The sequence below is a fragment of the Salminus brasiliensis genome, chromosome 24 (genome assembly GCF_030463535.1).
Source record: "Salminus brasiliensis chromosome 24, fSalBra1.hap2, whole genome shotgun sequence".
Lineage (NCBI taxonomy): Eukaryota > Metazoa > Chordata > Actinopteri > Characiformes > Bryconidae > Salminus > Salminus brasiliensis.
In genome coordinates, this window is record NC_132901.1 from 18,813,604 (window position 1) to 18,827,525 (window position 13,922).

Sequence of the window (13,922 nt, forward strand, 5' to 3'; positions counted from 1 at the left end):
TTTAACGTGATTTGTGTGTGTCTATACTGTGTATGTTTGTGTGTTTTCTGCAGGGCCGGTACGTGACTCATATTGAGCTGGTAAAGCCGGTATCAGGTGGTTTGGGTTTTAGTGTGGTGGGGCTGCGTAATGAGAACCAAGGAGAACTGGGCATTTTCGTGCAGGAAATACAGACCGGAAGTGTTGCATACTGGTAATGGAGCACACATTCACAGTTATTCCTAAAGTCACACTTAAACATACAAGAGGACAGTCAAATGACTAAAAACCTCACTCAAATTCAGTGGTAAAATTTTTAATAACATTTCATTAAAGTTTCTTCAGAGAAACACTGTTACTTTACTGATTTTCCCTGATTTCTTATGATCACTCTTCATTCATCATTCTTATGAACACTTTAATTTCACTTTTACAACACTTAAAATTCTGCAGTGAAACAACATTTTTTACAGTCAATCACCTTCAATAAAGTGACACTGATCCAACAGTCACATCTGTCAAGGGGTGGGACATATTAGGCAGCAGATGAAGCTGTTAAATGCAGGAAAAATGGACAAGTATAAGAATCTAAGCCACTTTGACAAGAACCCAACTGTGATGTTCTAAACGACTGGGTCAGAACATCTCCAAAACATCAGACATGTCCTGTGGGGGTGTTCTGGTATGCAGTGGTCAGTACCTACCAAAACAACCTGTGAACTGGCAACAGGGTCATGGGCATTTTGTGCACTACCTTACAACCCTCAGGACTCCCCTTTAGAATCTGCTGCTAACGTCTTGGTGCTAGATCTTACTGTATTGCTGCACTGTGCACTGCTGACTGTCCTGAATTCTGTCCTGAATATTTCTCCTTATTGTGTAACACTCATGATGAGCTGAAAGGAGAGGATCTGATGTTCAGAGTTCAGACTTTGCAGCATTCACAGTCCATTTTTATCTCATAATATTTCTCCTTCTGGTGTTTAAGTGGCAGGGTGAAGGATCTTTGAGATAAGTAGTTACACAGTGTCTAGACTGGGCCATGTGGGGCTCTCTGTCTCTGCTGGCTTAGTTTAGTTGTACACGCTGCATTCTGTCTGTTGTATGACAACAATGCTGAATAGATCAGAGGTGATCTGACCTTGCTGATTCTAAGCTAAGATTCAAAGTGCCTTGTCCAAGGTTATACAATATATGTACAAATGTTTGTGGACACCCCTTTGCACCCGTTGCTGCCACAAATACACACAGGAGACTCTGCAGCAGATAAACATGTATCTATTGGCACCATGCCGAATGCCAGGTGTGGGCTAGAGGGGTATAAACTGTGGAACTGTGTTCTCTGAAATGATGGATGGTGCCTCCATCCAAAAATTTTAAGATGAGTTGTGGAGTTGGAGAATGAGGTGGGTTGATAATCATCCAACATCCTGATCTGCCTAACGCTCCTGTCGCTGAATTCAGTCAAATCCTCACAGCAATGCTCTATTCACTGCAGAACTTTAAATCTAGTAGAAAGCCTTCCCTGGACAGTCACTCCAATACAAGCATAGTATCAGAAAGGATTCCACTGTTGTTTGAGTCTGTACACCATTTCTACATGAACTGTAAGAACATCAATAATAATGATGATAATAATAGTAATAATAATAATAATAATAATAATTAGGAGGATATTGTTAATATAAAAATAGTAAATGCACTTCACATTCACTTTTATCCAGTGCAGGATTTCACTCCTCGTCTTTACTGTCTACTGCCTTGTTGGTTTATTAAACTGTCCATCCTATCTGTCAGTGATGGTAAGCTGAAAGAAGCGGATCAGATCCTGGCGATAAACGGACAGCCTCTGGACCAGAACGTCACCCATCAGCAGGCAGTGGCTCTGCTGCAGAGAGCATCTGAGCATGTGCAGATCACTGTGGCCCGAGGACCTGTCCCTCAGCTGTCCAGCCCCGTGGTATCCAGAACACCCAGTGCTGCCAGCACATTGTCGGCACATTCTAGTGCGGTGAGGTGTCAACGTCATACATATAAACATAAATACAATCACTTATGTAATGTGATGTTAATGTTCGTTGCTTATAGATTTTGGTGTGTGTCAGATTGCATACTACAAACTAATACTATAAGATAGAAAGTGTATACTAATCGTAATAGTGTGGATTGGTTCTCCAGTCACCATTGTACTTGCTCTACTTGCGTGTTATCCTCCCTTTTTTCTAATAAATATTCCATTTAGTTCCTTTAGTTTTGCTTTGCACTGTGGGATAATAGTGCCCATCGTAATTACACTGAGTATGTATCGTGTTCTGAGTATGTACCTCATAGAGTATATTCAACTTTGCCACTTTTATCTATACTACATGCTTCATACTCAAAAGCTCGTTAGTACTAGTAATTAGTTTACAATTGGGGTGCACCTTTTTTAAAAGAAGCTGGACAAAACAGTTTAAATGGGTCCAAAATTAAGAGGTGAGCTGTAGATGAATTAAAAACATCAAGAATTAAATAATTACATTCATTTCCAAACTGACTTGTATATAAGTGTCAATCAAATCTTGACATAGAAGAATAGCTGTTTCTCTGTAGGCCTCATAGTGCCCCCATGCTGTTACTGCTTTAAAGCTGCCACCAGAGGAGCTAGGATCGCACCCATGTACACACAGCACATAGTAAAATAGATCCACAAATCAGAGCTATTTTTAGCTCTTTTGCACAACATTTCTTCTTGTTGGATACACTATGTTTTTTCTGAGTGAGAGCATACAGACTTTTCATGTCTCAGTTACCTGTTTTCTTGTTTAAAGATGGGAGTTTTCTGACACTAACACAATTACAAAATGCAGCTTTTGGACTTTGATAGATAACATTCATTCCAAGTACTGAATAATGAATAGAGAACTGAGTTGTGGTGTCATTAGGTAATATTTTACTTATGTAGTTTATCTTGTTTAGTTAGTATTCAGTAAAATAGCAACTATTAAAAGTAAGTGATTCCAAAAAAAAAAAGCCATACACACACGCACACACACACACACATTCTTCCATACTTAGACACATGCTCAAAGGAAATCCAGAGGCCGTTTGTGTTGCACTGATATTTAACTGTCCATCATGTGGTCCTCATTCATTCATTCTTTCTTTTATACAACCTCTATCTATCCACCCATCTGTTAAGTCCCTTATTCATATCCTTTGCCTTGTACAGACACACTGGACTCAGGTGGAGACCATAGAGCTGGTAAACGATGGCAGTGGGCTGGGTTTCGGCATCGTCGGGGGCAAAACCACCGGAGTCATCGTCAAAACCATCCTACCTGGCGGTATCGCAGACCAGGTGAGACAAAATTCTCTGAGCTTAATCAGCTTATTTTAAAGGAATATATGAATGAAAAAATATATAATTTTCCTCCTTTTCCCAAGTGTAGTCAATCAACCTTTGTTTGGTGTCTGAAGTCTGCACTGAAGCTTCAAGGCTAATGCAGCTAACATGCAATTATCATGCAAAACAGCTGTATAACTATGTGTTAGCTATAAACTTGGACTATTGTACACTCAGAGATTAGAAAGAACAGAGATAACCTTCTTTATTTTGAATTACAGTTGAGATGTCACAGAGATAGGGTAGGGTTTACTGAGGTTCTGATATCTGTAACCGAGTTGCTTTAGCTTTAGCTCTCCAGGTTGCTCATACGCGAAGAAAGGGGCCTTTTCAATTTCCTAGGGTGGTTAAAGACTGTCAAGCTCTCTTTTTAAACGGTGCAGGCGGACATTCGTAGGCACTACTATTCAGAGCTGGACGTGACGACGCAGTGACTATGATAAAGGTCTATTGACAATGAATTGGTCAGGTGTTCATATGCTCTAGTATGACTATATAGACTCTGTCCAGTAGCACTAGTAACACTAGCCCCTGTATCTGTCTTTTGTCTGACTGTTAACGTTGAGTAGATTAGTCTGTGGAGCATTTAACCCTGAGAAGCCCTAGTTGCCGGTGCGTTCTAGCACCCTCCAGAGGGTGTGTGTGTGTGTGTATGTGTCTGTGTGTGTGGCTTTAAAGAGGAAGTGGGAGCTAATCCTTTAGCTTACTGAGCCATGCAGGATAAAACTTTAATAAAGACATCAAGCATGACCTGCTCAGACTATTCTCACACACACACACACACACACACACACACACACACACCCTCTGACTAAGCCCTTGTTGATAGGCGCAGGAGACCTGCAGTGTTCAGAATTCTGCATGTTCTGAATTGTGCTGCATTGTTCAGTATATGTAATTCGCATAATGAGTTATCGTTGTCATTTTGCTAAATGCTGAAATATGGTTCATTATTTGGTTGTGTCAAGTGGTCGCACGGCAAGAAAATACAGGCTGTTACATAAACATAATTGCTATCTGTAAGCTTGCCTCATTTGGCCAGAATTGTGTTGAGGAACGCTGTGTTATTCATGTGGAACCACTTTTAATCAGGAAAATTGAAAGCGTTGATTTTCAAGGTACTGTTTAATGTGATGGCATGATTCTTTACATAATTACATAAATTATTATTTGTATAATGAATTGCATTAACATCTGATTTATATTCAGTGTTCACAGGTTTAAGGCCTTTTCCCATTTGTTTGAATGTCAGACAGCATGTACAAGATGTTTTTTACTTTCTGCAAAACAAGACTGTATGTTATGTAGAAACTTTTACCTTTAAAAATAACAGTTTCAAGTCATTCTGATGCTCCACTAACTGTAAAAGGGAGAATGGCGTCTCTGTCATTGCCACACCGAGCCAGACCGCTGCTACTGCACTATGTAACTTTGGTGAAGCTGCACAGGGACTTTATTACTCTACATGCTTCAGATGCAGCTTCTTTATCTCTTAGCTTGTCAGCAAATGCATATGTACAGATTAATTAATCAAGGTAAATTATTTCATTCATTAATTGCCTAATATTTTCAATCTGCCAAGAGATTTCAACAATAGCATATAGAATATCATCAGATGCATAGGCATAGACCTAAGAGGAGACAGCCTGAGAGACACAACAACACACTGACAGTGAATGTCAGTGACTGGAGGACATGCCGGGGAGCTCAATTCAGTACTGCCAATTAACCCACCCTCCTTCTAGCACTAGCGATGCTCCTGACACTAGGAGGGTAAGGACTTCTGCTGCTACGCTTAGAGGAAAGCACAGGGACCACATCTCCACCGCACTGGGTAACAGACACCTGTGCTGGCCAGCATCACTTCAAGAGTGATGAAGGGAGAGAGTGCCATCTACCCACCGGGAGAGAACACAGCCAATTGTGCTCTTTCAGGCTCTGGCTGCTGATGGCAAAGCTGCATGGCTAGGGGAATTCGAACCAGTCACTTCTGTCACTTCAGTCACTATTGTATTATTATTCTTACATTAATATCTCTGCATTTGCTCTTTTTCTCTCTGTCTTTCTGTTGCAGGACGGTCACTTGCGGAGTGGAGATCATATCTTGCGTATTGGTGAAACTGACCTGTACGGCTTGGGCAGTGAGCAGGTAGCTCAGGTGCTGCGACAGTGTGGCAACAGAGTCAAACTGGTCATCAGCAGGGCAACAGTAGACGACACCCCGAGTCTCCCTACAACATTGCCAACAGTTACTGAGCAGCAGGTGAACTGATTGATTAGGAGAATGCCTGAACCTAAGCTATCCTCCACACTGCATTATAGGATCTTATAGTGTAGTTTTCTCAAAGGTTATTTTCAGTGTTCTTCCTTTTTGTTCATCCATTGCTCCGTACTTCTTCTGCAGGGCCATGAGGAAGAAGAGCCAGGTGCGTTTGACGTCAGCTTGACGAAGAACGCTCAGGGTCTTGGCATTACCATCGCAGGATATGTGGGGGACAAAAGTTCCGGTGAGTTGGTTATTTCTCCACAAAGATTGATCACTGTCTGATCATACGACAAACATAACTGACTGTGCAATAGAGTGTCACGGAAATACATTCCAGCCAGTGCGCCGCTATCTTAACATCTAACAAGCCAAGAATGGAACAGCCCCTCCATACTTGGTCACAATGGTCAAAAGCTGATCAGTATCAAGGGCCTTTTGGGCTTCAAGTATAGCCAGGCTTGATCCACCATCCTTTAAAATTCACCTAAGACCATCCATGCTTTTTTTCTGTCCTGGCACCAAAGTGGTGGAATGAACTTCCCCTTGGAGTCCGAACAGCAGAGTCATCAACTGAAGACCCACCTCTTCCAAGAGTACAAGTGTAGTGTAGAGCATTGTGGTCTCCATCCTGACTTTTGTATTTTGTAGCATCTAAGCTTAGACGTATCTCTTGGATTCTAGTCTTTACAAAATATTTTCTGAGTAAACAGTGAAGCACTTCATGTACGTTGCTCTGGATAATGTAAATGTAATGATTTCCCAGAAGTGGTAACTTTTAGAGGAGGAAGTGGAAATAAATATTGGATTATTTGGTTTATTATTCTTTTTTTTTTTTCTTTTTTTAGGACTTAGGAATTTACAAAAATTAATTAAATGGTTTAGTTCAACGCAGTTCTGCTTTACATTTCTGAGTCAGGGTGCATGTTTTTAGTGATTAAGCATCTGTGATGAAATTTATATGCAAATTATGGAGCTAGAGGAGTGAGGGCTTACATACAGACTCTTAGGATTGAGCTTTAATGTATGTTAATGTAAAGAGCCGTCATTTCAAGTCATTTCAGATCATTTCAGATCCTTTCGTTGTTCATGGTGAAACGTCAGACATTGTAAAAAGCGACCAGCATTTTCCCACTGTGTAAGACAGGGAGTTATTACAGCGGCAGTGTGTTAATGTGTACTGTTGTGCTAAGCAATTAACTGGGATTGTTCTCAGCTCACTACAGTTGATTCATTCGCAGCTCATTCTCTGAAGTCTTTCTCATTAGTAATATCTCACTTCAGTCTTTCCCGCGATGCTCTTCGATTAACCTGCGCTGTACGTCTTTCCGTGTTGCAGAGCCCTCTGGGATATTCGTGAAGAGCATAACCACTGGAAGCGCCGTGGAGCAAGATGGCCGCATCCACGTGGGAGATCAGATCATAGCTGTGAGTTCATTACAGTTTTTTCCAAGGATGGTTTTGTCTGTACTGTAATGCAGAGTTCTGTCTATAATGAAATACCTACAAAAAACATTTGCACACCCCGCAGGTATTTATAGCTCCATCTGCAGGATCCTAAAGCTTATACATGCAAGATGACAAATTTGTTGTCTGTGGAGTTTATATTGTGTAAGTGTTTTTTGCTCATGTCTACCCCCTGCAGGTTGATGGTATGGACATACAGGGCTTCACAAATCAGCAAGCAGTAGAGGTGCTACGACACACCGGCCAAACGGTCCATCTCAAACTCGTCCGTCGCGGCTTCATGCCAGAAGAAATGCCCCCGCCGATCATATCTGTCGCCACGGAAACAAAACCCACCCCCAGCGTGTCTCTCGATTCAAGACTGGAGCACGTTGCCATTGACCCCACGCCTGGTAAGCAGTGATATTAATAATTGGGAGAAACAGTACCAGTTAAGTGTTGGTCAGTTGCTGCTGTATTGACTGTTTAGAGATGTAGGAAGCAATCACAATCTGCCAAGGACCACAACCCGTGAGAATGGCATCAAGACGCATTGAAAGGTCTTGGGAAAATTATAGCTTTTCAGTGTCACTTCAGAGTAGGGTCATAACTTCTCATGGCTTGTAAAAAGGAATGGGGGAGTTTTCTATATGCATCTGTGTGTGCTTGGACAAAAAGGCAGAAAAAAAACAGGGATAGCCTACAATCTTGTTATTACATGTAAATGGATATTCAATACATATAGGATATGTATATCCCCTCTTTGTATATGTGTTATGTATATAAAGTCAGGTCCATAAGTATTCGGACAGTTATGAAAAAATTCTGAAATTTTTGCTCTGTACACCACCACGGTGGGTTTGAAGTGAAGCAATCAGCAGTCACACTTGACACTTGACTGATGAGAAGTTTCATGATCAGTTGTGGGCTGTTCCCTCATCACTTCATGACAAATTAAGGTGATAAAAGATCTGGAGCTGAACACAACTAAAGTATATAATCACAGGATTCTTTACGTAGTAAACAAAAAAGCCTTCACAACATCTAGTCGAGTCAAGAACACGCCGGAGAAGGAAGGCATATCATTGTCAAGGTCTATAATCAAAAGGCCGCTTCATATATTTAAATACAGTTAACTTGAAGATGTGAATCACTGGTAACACTAAAGAACAGAAGTGATTAAACATGATTCATTCATTTTTCGATTTATAGAAAGAAGGCCTAAAAAGACTAAAATTCCCAATTCTGGGAGCCAAAATGACCTTGAGTGTCGGGAAGAACATGAAAGGTTCTTGATCTAAAGCATCTGTCTGTCAAACGTGATGGAGGTACTGTTGTGGCATGTGTGGCTGCCAGTGGAATTGCTCACTAGTGTTTGTTGATGATTTGACTGTTGATAGTCATGAAGTAGCAGAATGCATTCTGTAATGTATAGAGCTGTGCATTCTGTTCAGATTGATCAGAAGCTCCAAAACATACTTTGAAAACAATCCAGGAGTTTCTTTAAGCAAAGAAACTGAATGTTATTAAATGGCTGAGGTCTCCTGACCTCACCCCAACAGAGCATGTTTTTCTTTTACTGAAGACAAAACTGAAGGCAGACAGAGCCACAGACAGGCATAAACTGAAGGCGGCTGCAGCAAAGGCCTGGCAAAGCATCTCAACTGAGGAATTTTAGCATTTGGCGATGTCAGTGGGTTCCAGACTTCAGACAGTCAATGAGTGCAAAGAATTCACATCCACATATTAAACATAGTCCTTACATTTTAAACTATATATCTAGTTGTACTTGAGCCTGTGAAAGTGTGTGTGTAGACCTTTACAATAGTCACTGCATTGCCACATCGGGCTCTGAATAGTAGCGTTCTCGAACTTTCACCTGCATCATTTAACAGAGCGTTTACCAGTCAGGAGGGCAGTTAACATGTCTGGAAGCCCCTCTAACATGGTTGTCCTTGCCAAAGCACATCTGCCGCAGCACGTTGTGTGCCGCTGCATGGAGCTCAGCAGTGAGGGTGTTCAGTGTGGAAAGCAGCGGCATCTAGTCGGATCGTCTAGGAATCCACCTGTGATGAGTTTTGCAAAGCAGAGAAGGAGCAGAGCATTTCTTTATGCTAACACCAGACAGACTAAGGACCAGCACTTACTGAGAGCATGTTTAACTCCACCCACTTCCACTCCCAATATTAGTGATATTAGCAAGCGCCCTGAACACCACAGCTAGCTAAGAGACACAGCATTGTATTTCTGCATTAAGCTGCTCACTAAGACCCGGTGCTGAGGTGTCTATTCCACAATCCTGAGTCCTGATCTGTCCCACCGTTCAGTTTAACTCCCCTTTTATTGATCACCTCATTATTGAGTTTTTCAGATGTAGTTGAACATTTTTTAACATGGTGGAGTGGAACATCTTTACTGCTTCCTTTCAAATCCATGAATATGTATCATATTCATAGGGCACATCTATGACTCCACATATCCTGACATTGAATAAACACAGGCATGTGTGTGTGTGTGTGTGTGTCTGTGTCTTTCCATAATTACAGCACTAAATTTAGACTCACAGCCAAACCTCTCCACCCAGCCCTGAGAGCTCTCGTTCACTCATCCCTTCATCTTCACCTCTCCCTCTCTCCCATCATTTTAACCAGCCTGTGATTACTGAGGGACAGGAGGACAAAAAAAACCAAAAAACAGCCCAATCACTTCAGATGAGGCAGAGCGCAGGGTGTCGTCTTCTGAGAACGAAAGAGAAAAGGACAGAGTGAAGGAAGAGAGATAGAGACTCTATGTGATTTGTGTTACTTCTTGTTAAGTCTTAAGTTAAGAATTGTTTTTGATGTTCATGCATCAAAATGTGATGGATGTGTGTGTTTGTGTGTGTGTTTATGTACATGTATTTGTGCTCAGAAGAGAAGTTTAATGCGGATACATCAGAAACTTCCAGAAACACGGCCGCTGCAGCTCCTCCATGCATTCCTGAGCAGAAGAATGGTAAGAGAGAATTGGATTATCAAAGTCCAGGATAATCTACCTGCTAATGTTTTAGCAGGCTGATGTGTATTAGTGCTGATTGGCAGCCCAGTGTGTTTTTCCTGTGGTTTCAGTGAATTAGTAGTCATTTTCGTATGTTTCCTAAGGTTTCTGATTGTCTGTTTTGTCTTTACGGTGCTGATTTGGCTGTTTTCTGACTTTTTTCAGGCATCAAACTAAGCCCAGAAGAGGAAGAGGAGCTGCTGAAGAAATGGCAGAATTCTCTCGGCCCCAGCAACGAAGTGATCGTGAGTCATTCATACTCTATAATGGAGCAAAACACATTAAAAAAATGAAAATCATCAGTATCAGATTTATTGGCCAAGAATCTGGTTCCAGCCCTTGGTGTCTCTCTAGTGTTATATGCAGCATTCAGACAGTGTACAAGCAATAAGCACACTAGACCATTAAGAGTACCATTTAAAAACTTCAGTAAAATAAAGTAGACTATTCACAAATAGAATAGAATAGGAACATTGCTGAGAAATGTGAGAAAGGGTTTAAAGGTTAACCCTTTAAAGCAGGGGAGGGCAACTGGGGCTGGAGTCCAGCAGACCTACTCAATCTAGCAATTAACAGGTGAGTTGAATAAGATGCTGAATAAGGTGAGCAGGAAAACTGCCCACCACGATTTAAAGTCGAGTGTATCATATTCTATGCATATTTGAATTTTGGAGACATCTGCAGAAGCACAGTAAATATGAATTAATTAAAGTCACATTTGATTTCATTTTTTAAAATAACTTTTCTTTTTTGTTTTTAATCATTTTAATAATTCTATCTGGCAATGGGGCTTCAAGCTTTAAAGTGTAAAAAAGTAATAGTAATTAGAAAAAGGTATAACTTAGCATTGCCCTGTTTCCATTTTAACCTCTTTCCATAGGTGATAATGTAATAATTTACATAGCACGTATTAAAAAAGATCAGTGTGTAGAGTCCGCACATTCTGTGAGCTACCTGCTTGCTGTATAAAATTGCACAAAGGTTTAGTTCTTGTTGGATGCGCTGTGTTTTTCCTCAAAGAGTGTAAGTTCATTCAGAGTGCAGTTTGACCCTGGAAACGTTATTGCTCGATTTATAGCTTTGGTCTTTTAAAATTGAGTGACATGGGACTGCCATTCCTATTCATTCTTGTTTTCTGGTTTCGAATGAGACTTTCTGACCGTAACAAAATTAGTTTTGGGCTTAATTTGATCACATTCAGCAGAAATGGCAGCCACTCGTGGGCTTGTAGAAGGAGGTTGACTTTGTAATTGTCCATTGAAAGCTGGTGACACTGCTCTAGAAAAGGCAACACAGTGCATGGTAATGTTGAGTTTTGTTTATGAATGACAAAGATGTTCATTAAGTGAAATGATGGATTTGTTGATTTGCACAGTGTGGGCGTGCACGCCTGTGCCGCTGTGATTGATATGCTTGTGCAGATAGTAATTTTCTGCAGTAATTATACACGGTGCACTCGCAGGGCCAGACTGAGCAGATGTGCTGTGAAAGACAAGACCGCAGCAGCAGTGATATGATGAATCTCAATATTTTTGCATTTGTTTGTTGCAAATTCTTCTAGTTGTCTGGTTAAGAAGTGTGTGTGTGTGTGTGTCAGGTTGTACAGGTAGAGAAGTTCAGTGAAAGTAGTGGTTTGGGAATCAGTCTGGAGGCAAGTGCTGGTCACCACTACATACGATCAGTCTTACCTGAGGGACCTGTTGGACGCTCTGGAAAACTCTACAGCGGAGATGAACTACTGGAGGTGCAGTACACACCCAGACACGCACAAACACACACTGGTTTGTTTTTCTACAGCGTTAGTTAGTATGTTCCATTTGATATATTTTTACCCCTCTAGCCTACACCTGCCATTAGGCACAGTGGCAGTGGTTTCATGATGCATTCATCAGAAGGAGTGTCCACAAACATTTGGACATATAGTGAACATATTGTTTTGATTGTTTAGATTCAATTGTCATGGTCATTGTTGTCAATGTGTGTTTGTTTGTTTGTGCGTGTGTGTAGGTGAATGGTATATCTCTAAGAGGTGAGACCCATAAGGAGGTTGTCAGCATTCTAAAGGAGCTTCCAGTTTGTGTGTATATGACCTGCTGTAGACCCGCCCCCTTGCCTCCAACTGACATCCAGACTGGCCAATCAGGACTAGAGGAGGAAGCATCAGACTCCACAGAAAAGGTAAGATAAGTAATAGCTTATGCACAAAGTACACACAACTTTTTTTACTTGTTTTTTTGCTTGTTTAGTTTTTTACAAAAAACCTTACGTTTTCTCATGTCTGAAAGCATGTTGGTCTAAGAGCTGTCAGATTTGCCCTGCTCTGGATTATGTCAGATTATGTTATGCAGGTGGACAGATTTAATCCTAACCCCACTGCAGAGACGCTTAGACTGACAAAAGCAGGGCGAGACACTGTCAAATGACGAAACGCTCAGTTTTACCTTAGAGACACAGGCCTGAAATTTGGCTCGCACTTTTTGACTTCAGGATACATGAATTAGCTAATTTCTCCATTAGAGAAGATGTTTCTTCAGTTTCTCAGAGATTTGGGTTCTGTCCCTGAAGGTACTGGGAGATGTTGAGGACTTCCTTGTGTCTGGTGAATCAGAGAGGAGATTGAGAGATCATGTGACGGAGGAGACAACCGGAGTTCCATTGGCGATGTGGGAGTCAGAGATTCAGGACATTGAGTTGGAGAAAGGAGAGCGGGGGCTGGGCTTCAGTATCCTGGACTATCAAGTAAGTCCTCAGGACCAAATGGACTAACCTTTTGCACCAGATTTCAATCACAGATATGACCCATTCTGCACAAAAAGCATGTTATGTCTGAAACCTGCACACCAGCCTAAAAGTAGTGTAGTGTTTGTAGTGCTCTAGAAAGACAAATAATTAGAACAGAACTTTAAACTTTAAAATGTCTTTATACTATCCTTGTAAAGGCTGTATGAAACACCTTAAAATCATTAGTTTGCAGTTCTAACAAATAAAAAGGCCAACAGTGACCTGTTGCTTTCTAAATAGCGAACCGAGATCCATCTATACTGTTAAAGCTCAGATATTATTGGTTACTAATTTTACTTTGTTTTCTCCATCAATTTCCAGCTTTTGCAGATATTTGTTAAGACCAATGACAGTTCAACCACCAAAAGAAGCTTTTATTAGTTATCAAATAAAGTTTGGCCTACAATAACACACAGTTGTTACATTCACATATAAGCAGTGTTGTTTACATTCGCATTTTCAGCAATGTTGACGTCAGTGTTTGTAACAAATGATATGTTTTAGACTTTACAGTAAGGCTCTCTTTGTTGGTGCTCATACATGTTAATAAAAAAGATTGATACAGTTACTGAAAGATGGATACAGTTACTGAAATACGGATACAATTACTGAAAGATAAATAATATTACTGAAATATAGATAAAAGATTGATTAACAATGGATAAAAGATTGATAAAATTACTGAAAGATGGATAATAGATGGATAAAAAATATCAATTAAAGATGGATAAAAGATGAATGAAAAATGGATACAATTATTGAAAGATGGATAAAATGTCAATTAAAGATAGATAGGATTACTGAAAGATAAATAAAATATGGTCAAGATTCAGTTGCTTAAAGAATGATTCAAATTCAATTGATTAACAATGGAGAAAATATATAAAATTACTGAAAGATGGATAAAAGATGGATAAAATATTAATTAAAGATGATTAAAAGAGGACTGAAAGATTTCTTAAATATGTATAAGAGATGGTCGAATATGGAGAAAAGATGACTGAAAGATGGAGAAAAGACTGAAAAGAGGGC

The 13,922-nt window shown here is 40.4% G+C and overlaps 1 protein-coding gene across 9 annotated transcripts in view; it reads left to right on the forward strand.

Annotated features, from left to right (window-relative positions):
• The window catches only part of LOC140547132 (multiple PDZ domain protein), a 75,757-nt gene that overhangs the window by 18,637 nt on the left and 43,198 nt on the right, over window positions 1–13,922 (forward strand). For 8 of the 9 annotated variants that reach the window (XM_072670687.1, XM_072670689.1, XM_072670691.1 and 5 more), the window contains exons 5-16: window positions 54–193; window positions 1,777–1,990; window positions 3,191–3,319; window positions 5,439–5,627; window positions 5,769–5,871; window positions 6,967–7,055; window positions 7,273–7,486; window positions 9,984–10,067; window positions 10,275–10,354; window positions 11,707–11,853; window positions 12,117–12,287; window positions 12,675–12,848. In XM_072670687.1, the coding sequence (XP_072526788.1) occupies window positions 54–193; window positions 1,777–1,990; window positions 3,191–3,319; window positions 5,439–5,627; window positions 5,769–5,871; window positions 6,967–7,055; window positions 7,273–7,486; window positions 9,984–10,067; window positions 10,275–10,354; window positions 11,707–11,853; window positions 12,117–12,287; window positions 12,675–12,848 (1,734 nt within the window). The remainder of the gene's footprint in view (window positions 1–53; window positions 194–1,776; window positions 1,991–3,190; window positions 3,320–5,438; window positions 5,628–5,768; window positions 5,872–6,966; window positions 7,056–7,272; window positions 7,487–9,983; window positions 10,068–10,274; window positions 10,355–11,706; window positions 11,854–12,116; window positions 12,288–12,674; window positions 12,849–13,922) is intronic. The other variant, XM_072670688.1, reaches the window with a different exon arrangement.